The sequence below is a fragment of the Gavialis gangeticus genome, unplaced genomic scaffold (genome assembly GCF_001723915.1).
Source record: "Gavialis gangeticus isolate Ggan-Ray unplaced genomic scaffold, GavGan_comp1, whole genome shotgun sequence".
NCBI lineage: Eukaryota > Metazoa > Chordata > Crocodylia > Gavialidae > Gavialis > Gavialis gangeticus.
Window position 1 is genome coordinate 40,580,745 of NW_017728993.1, and position 7,672 is coordinate 40,588,416.

General features: G+C 46.5%; 1 protein-coding gene across 1 annotated transcript in view; it reads left to right on the forward strand.

The window, feature by feature from the left end:
- EPHX4 (epoxide hydrolase 4) overlaps positions 1-7,672 on the forward strand; it is a 49,755-nt gene that overhangs the window by 17,095 nt on the left and 24,988 nt on the right. Inside the window, exon 4 of the mRNA XM_019501603.1 lies at positions 6,320-6,448. Within this exon, the coding sequence (XP_019357148.1) occupies positions 6,320-6,448 (129 nt within the window). The remainder of the gene's footprint in view (positions 1-6,319; positions 6,449-7,672) is intronic.

Sequence of the window (7,672 nt, forward strand, 5' to 3'; positions counted from 1 at the left end):
TATTTGAAAAAGGACTTTTTGTTATCCTTAATCTTGGACGCTAGCCCGAGCTCTATGTCCGCCTTGGCGTTCCTAACAGCTCGCCTACAGGCCCGAGCAGAGGAGGTATACTCCTCTTTGGAGATTTCACCCCCCTTCCACCGGGCGTACGCCGCCTTTTTGGCTTTTGATAGCCCCACTCAAAAAGAGATTATGAGTATGTGAAGAAGCCTTCCAAGCCCACCCATTTAAGTGTGCAGTAACTGCTGTAATGGAGGTATGACCCCACTCTTCAGATGATGACAACACTTAGATCCAAATTCATTTACTAAGAATATAAAAGATGCTATTCCTCATCAGACAATAGGTCATCCAGCCCAGTATTCCATGTCTCACAGTGGCACAGATCAAATTCTAAATGGAAAAGTACTTATGCAGAACCTATCACAACTAAGCTGTCCCTTTTCTCCTATACCTGCTAGCATTAGAGGCCTAGAAACTCCTAACTTGAGGGTTCCCGTCCTGATATCATGTTCAATACCCACTGATGGGCCTATCCTGCATGAACTGTTCTAATCCTCTTTTGAAGCTGTCAACCCTCTACAACATCTTGTGGCAATAAGCTCCACAAGGGAATTATACACTGGGTGATAAACAAATTAAAGACTTTTTTAAGCTGCTCCCTAATAATTTTATTGCATATCCTCTAGCTCTAGTATTGTAAGAGATGAATAGTATGTCCTTATTTTCTTTCCATATCCACACCATTCCTTATTTTATAAACTATAGTGTTCCCCTTCAGCTATCTTTGGTGCACTGGTCTATTTTAGTCTTGCCTTGTATAGAAGCCTCTCCATAAATCTGGCCATCACTGTTGCCTTTCTGAGTACCTTTTCTACCTTTTATAGTGGATTTGGGTTTAATTAGCTCAAATAGTCCTTTAACCATACAGAGAGTTTTTTCTGGGCCCACTGGCCTCTCAGGAAACCAGCATAAAACCCATTCAGTACCCAAACATTAAACACAGTCCGCACAGGGTTCACTCACAGTCCTCAACAGGTAAACTCAGACCCTGAGAAGGTGCCTCCAGCTGTCTGCTACCTTCTTCCTGTACTACAATCCTCCTTCTCTTCCTTGGAGTGATTTCTCCCTCAAAGCTGCTCTAATTAAAGCACCTTCCCCTCCACCCTAGAGCACGTGTATAGATTCCCAAAGTGACACTCTTCCTCTTTTTGCTTTCTTATCTTACTGCTTCCAGTTCTTTCACCTCCTCTCTCTTATCTCAGTCTCTCCAACTCCTTTCCTGGAAACATTTTAATTTCTTTTGGCCAGCCCCTTGTCTTTCACAGCTGGCTCAGTCCTAGGAGCAGGACTGTAATTAGCTTTACTGCCTACAGCTGACTGTAGTCCCTGCAAGCCCGCAGATTCTTTCAGCCTGGAGTGTTCAGTCTGCTTATAAGCCTTTGCCAGCCAGCCTGCTACTGTTCTGGTATACCCTTTTGGAGGTAGGAGGACCAGAACTGCATGCATTATTCAAAGTGGGCATTAGGGCTCTGCAAAGCTTTGGTCGCTGATTTGGTTCAGCCCAATTCGGTGGCCAAATCTCTGAATCCGAATTGAATCAGGAGACCCTTTAATGTCTCCGAATCGAACTGGAACCTACTGAATCAATACAGAAAGATTTGGCAATTTGGACTTAGATACAGCTTTAAATGTTTTTTCTTCTACATACCTCAAGGTACTAGGTGGCTCATCAATGCTGCAAAGCTGGGGCAGATAGAGCATCCCACAGGAGTGCAGGGGGGTCCCCTGGCTTGGCGATCGACTGCAAGGAGACCCTGTGTGCCCCACCAGACCCAGGAGACACCAGTCGCTGAGCCAGTGAGGCACGAGGGGCTCCCCAGCATGCTCAGCAGCAGACCCAGAAGTGAACCAGAAGCACTTCCAGTCCATTTCCAGGTCTACGGGGTAGTGTGCTGGGGAGCCCTCTGCACCTCCCCAGCTCAGCAACTGGTGTCTTCCAGGTTTGGGGGGGACACCCAGGGTCCTCCTGTGTCCAATCGCTGAGCTGGGGGGCACCCCTGCACTCCTGTGGGATGCTCTATCCACCCCAGCATTGCAGTGATCACAAGCCACACCTGGTACCTGGAGATATGTAGAAAAAAAAAAACCCATTTAAAGCTGTGTCTATGGCCGAATTGCTGATTCTCCAAATCAGCATCAAATCTTCATATTTGGATGCGGCCAAATCGGATCAGGGACAGCAATCCAAATCAATTAACTGAATCACTGTCCCTGATTTCGGACCAATTCCAAATTGAATAGGGCCCATTTCTTACACCCCTTGTAGGCATACCGCTGATTTATACAGTGTCATAATGACATTTTGTTTTGTTTTCAGTTCTCTTAATTCCTAACAGTTTGTCCAATTGACACCTGCTGAACACTGGGCTGATGTTTTCATAGAACTATCTACAGTAATTCTAAGATTTTTCTTGAGTGGCACCAGATAATGTAAAGCCCATCATCATGTGTGCACATCACAAGTTATTTCCCACCTGCATTACTTTGAACTTATCAACATTGAACTTCATCTGCCATTTTATTGCCCATTCACTCAATTCTGTAAGATCCTTCTGCAATTCTTCACAGTCAGTTTTGATTTTTTACTACACTAATTTGGTATCATCTGCAAAATTGGGCCACCTCACTATTCATCCCGCTTTCCAAATCATTGAAGAATGTGTTAAACAGCACAATTGCTTACTTCTTTTTATTGTGAGAACTCGCCATTTATATCTACTCTTTGTTTCCTGTCCCTTAGCCACTTACTCATCCACAAGAAGACCTTAAATGTAATGCCATGGCAGCATAATTTCATTAAGAACCTTATGATATCACATTTTTGGCGTGAATGCAGTTAGCAGTTCTATTACCTGTGCAGTGTGGACATTAAGGCTGTGTGAAGCTTCGGTCCCTGATTCGATTCGGTGGAGATTTGGCCCGATTCAGTGGCCAAATGTCCGAATTGAATCAGAGGACCCTCTAATCTCTCCGATTCAAATTGGAACCCTCTGAATCGATTTGGAGAGATTCGGAAAGTTTCGGAGATTCGGACATAGACACAGCTTTAAATGTTTTTTCTACATACCTCTAGGTAGCAGAGGCTTGTGAGTGCTGCAATGCTGGGGCTCATGGAATGTCCCACAAAGTGCAGGGAGCTCCCCAGCACACTCAGCAGCAAACCCGGAAGTTGTATCCCAGGGAGCGTGCTGGGCCCCACCCCCCTCCCCGGCTCGGTGACTGGTGCTTCCTGAGTCGGGGGGGGGGGCACCCAGGGTCCCCCTGTGGCTGTCCCTCAGGGGCCCCCCGGCATACTCCCCAGCAAACCTGCAAGTGGACCAAAGCCACTTCTTGGTTTGCTGCCAAGCACATGGAGGATCCCCCCCCAACCCCCCCGCCCCACGACTCCTGTGCCCGAATATCGCAGCCATCACAAGCTGCCCTAGTACCTCAAGGTACATAGAAAATGTTAAAGCTGTGCCTATGTCCAAACCACTGATTCTCTGAATCAGCATCAAATCCTCAGATTGGCATTCGGCCAAATTGAATCAGGGACAGTGATCCAAATCAAATCAGTGTCCCTGATTCAGGCCAAATCCGAATCCAAATCGAATAAGACCTGCTTCATACACCCCTAGTGGACATGTAAGCATGCATACAGCTGTCTCACATGCTCAATTGATTATACACTTGCTAGGCAGGTATACTGATAGATGCACTAGTCACAGAATTCTGCCCATCAAAAGTCCATGACTGGTTGGAGGGGAAGAGAAAGGCCCTCATGTTTTAGCCCCAAGAGCTGAGCTGTTAAAGTACTCATCCAAGAAAAAGGAGACCCCTAGTTTAGGTCCCCCTTACCTAGCAGGCTTGAATCTAGTTCTTTCTACCCTCCCATCACAGTGCTAAGTACCACACCTCAGGTAAGTCATTGAAGTATGCCTTCTCCAGCCCCCATACTCCCCTGAGCAACCAAGGAAGGGAGGTATGTGGGACCAGAAGAAAGAAACGAGACTAGATGTGAGGCTCAATGAGTGCTGCTACTCTGGAGCTCAGGTTTCTAGCCTATATCCTTACATGCAATGGAGCAAAAAGCTTCAACTACTTTCCACCTATATTATTCAAGGACTGCTAAATGCAAGGTGCAGTGGCTCCACTTCGAAAGGAAAGCTGAGGAGTGACTTCATTAACACCTACTTTATGACATAAAGCACTATTCTCAGATGTCAGAAAGACATAAGTTCAACCCCTCTGGGGGAGGGAAGACCTGGACCCTGTTTTCCTGCTTCCTGAGTGAGTGTCCTAAACACAGGGATAAAGGCAGGGCAGGAGGATGGAATCTGTGCCCAGGTATGTAGGCATGTGTGGAGCCATGTACTTGCCTGGCTTGTACATAGCCTACTGAGTGTGCATAGCCATGTGGACACTTATGCACCCACACTCTATTGGTAATAGAATCACAAACAGTGCAGAAGTGCCACTTACATGGCTGGTAAATGCCATTTAGGTGTGTAAAGCGTAATAGAATTCTACCCCATATATTCAAAGTATTTTATAAGGGTTAATTTGGAACAAAAAAGGTGGTCTTTAAAGTCGTTGTGCCTGCAGTGTTTAATTTCAAACTTTAAAGTCACTGTGCATTCTGGAAAAAAAGTTAAGTGAACACTCTGTCATGACTACACATTGAAATAGACATTTGCCTCTGCAGCTGAGATTTTGAACAGTGTGTGTAATTTAGCTATACTGCATTATAGAATGCTGTGGGTCCACCCACAGTGCCTGTTGTTCCCCCCGCCAGGTCTGACCCACCTGTTGCACTCACTAGTCCCCCTTCACCTCTAGTCTCTTTTGCCACAGTGTTACCATTCCTGTTATTTTACTGAGGAAGCAGTCCCAGGAGGTCCCTGAGGGGAGAAGCTTCTCCCTTCTGACACTGTCCTTGAGCTTCTCTGCATAAACTCAGGCTCAGGAGGGGTCCCCATGTTTCCCCTTCAAGGCAAAGCACTTTCTGGGTCTTCAGACATCCCAGGCTCAGCCCATTTTTCTCTGGCCAAGCCCTCAGCCCTAATCCACTGCCTCAGACCTTTGCTCCTAGGCCTCAGCTCTTTGCATCCCTGCCCAGAGCAAATCTAGTTCTACAGAATGTTCCTGGCACCCTATCAAATGGCCTCAAAACTTCACCCATAGCCACAACCCAAATCTCCAGTCAAACTCAAAACAGCAACCTAAACAGCTCTAACTCAAATATAAATCTTTCCAGGTCTCTGGTCCTCAAGCCCTCCTACTTAGGTAGACTTGTTTCCACCCCCTGGTCTACCAGGTACTTTACCTGGGCCAGTCTGACTTAAACTACAATCACTACCACTCAAAACATCTTCCCCTGTAACAAGCAGGCTCAGATTGCCCCATCTAAAACCAGAGCCCAAGCCCAGCCCAGCCACCTTTTGGTCATCTGATCCAGTTCACTACTCCCATTGCTCCGGTGGTGCTGATTCCCACATCAGCAGGGTAGCCCTCTACACCCAGTGGCTCAGTTCACATAGGCAGCTCACACCTGTTGTCCCTTTGCTGTCAGGCTCTCTGGGGGAACGTTTGTTCACCAGAGCGCCCCAAGGGATGACGAGGTTGAACGGTCATAAACTACTGTGAGACTGTTTCAGGCTGGATGTAAGGAAGAATTTCTTTACTGTCCGAGCCCCCAAGGTCTGGAACGGCCTGCCACTGGAGGTGGTTCAAGCACCTACATTGAACACCTTCAAGAGCAAATTGGATGCTTATCTTGCTGGGATCCTATGACCCCAGCTGACTTCCTGCCCTTTGGGCGGTGGGGGCTGGACTCAATGATCTTCCGAGGTCCCTTCCAGCCCAAATGTCTATGAATCTATGAAACCTGCCCCAGATATACTCCCCACTTCCTAGTAACAAGGGTAGGGGTTTCCTGTTACATGCATACATACAGAAAAGCACTGAAGTTAACCCACACAATAAGAAGAAATACTGCATGCAAGCAAGGTATAACTGCAGTGGAAAACTGATTTTAATCATCTGTAAATATTTTTACCATACTAGCACACTGGGCTTCATTTTTACATTTAATAGTAGAAGTGCAGATGTTTTAACTGTTGTAGTGTGAATCATTTCTTAATAGAAAGCTGCAGAATTTGAAGTATTGTTAGCAAATATGTTGGGACATTTTATCATTATGTGTCATTTCAGTTCATGTGATAGTTCTTCTGAAGATAAGTGCCAGTAAAAATGTCCAAATCTGTTTTTGCGCCAGGGTACAACAAGTGTGTGTTGATTGGCCATGACTGGGGTGGAATGATCGCTTGGTTGGTTGCTATCTGTTACCCAGAAATGGTGACTAAGCTTATTGTGGTTAATTTCCCTCATCCCTCTGTGTTTACAGGTAAGTTCTGAATAAATTTTTATTTTAATCTAAGATATCCACATTTTCACAAACATGGCAGTTTTGGGACATGTCTATATGGTACAATGCAGTGTCATATAGAGATACCTTAAGGTAGTTGTGAAGCCACTCACTCACATACTAGAGTCTATGCAGTGCAACAAAGTGCCATGCAGAGGTACTTGCATGCCTTAGCTCTGGAGCTGGAAGCAGTATGGTCATGTTAGTATAAACTGCTATGTTCAGTGGCATAACTAAGACAGGTCAACTGGGGCAACAACCCTGGGTGTCAAAGAAGACAGAGGGAGGAGAGGGGCCACAGAAAAACAAACAAACAAACAAAAAACAGCTGCCACCACAGCCATACAATCCTGCCTCCACCACCAGCAGCTGGAAGTCACTGCTGCCGTTGTGTGGCAGCTGCCCCAGTCTGTTTCTCAGTAATGGATATTTTTGTATAGCTGAGGGGTTCTTGTCCTTGAGATATCACACAAGGAAGAACTGGAGAACCATCTTTATTAACAGTAACTAATAACTCCCTAACACTAGAAGTAGGGACACCAGAGGTAGGGACCATCTCAAGGATAGCTCTGTCAGGCCTTCAGTCAGCGCAGATGTAGTTAGGGATCTCCTGGAAGGGCTAGACATTTTTAAATCTGCAGGTCCAGATGCCCTCCACCCAAGGGTGTTCAGGGAGCTGGCAGGAGTCATCATGGAGCCCTTGGCCCGGCTGTATGAGCATTCGTGGTCATCTGGCCAGGTGACAGGGGATTGGAAACTGGCTAATGTGGTCCCAATTTTCAAGAAAGGGAGGAAGAGGACCCAAGTAACTATAGGCCTGTAAGCCTCACCTTGGTGCTTGGGAAGATCTTGGAGAAAATCATCAGGGAGCACATCTGTGGGGGGCCAGCAGGGGAGATCATGCTCAGGGGTAATCAGCATGGGTTCATCAAAGGAAGGTCCTGCCTGACCAACCTGATTGCCTTTTATGACCAGGTGACTAAATCCTTGGATGATGGTGTCACCATGGACGTAGTCTTTCTAGACTTTAAGAAGGCCTTTGACACTGTCTCTCAGCCCATCCTCATCAATCAATTAAGTGACTGTGGCATTGATGCCTACACAGTTGGACGGGTAAAAAATTGGCTGAGGGGGCGCACCCAGAGAGTAGGGGTGGACGGGTTGTACTCAACCTGGCGAGATGCGAGCAGTGGGGTACCCCAG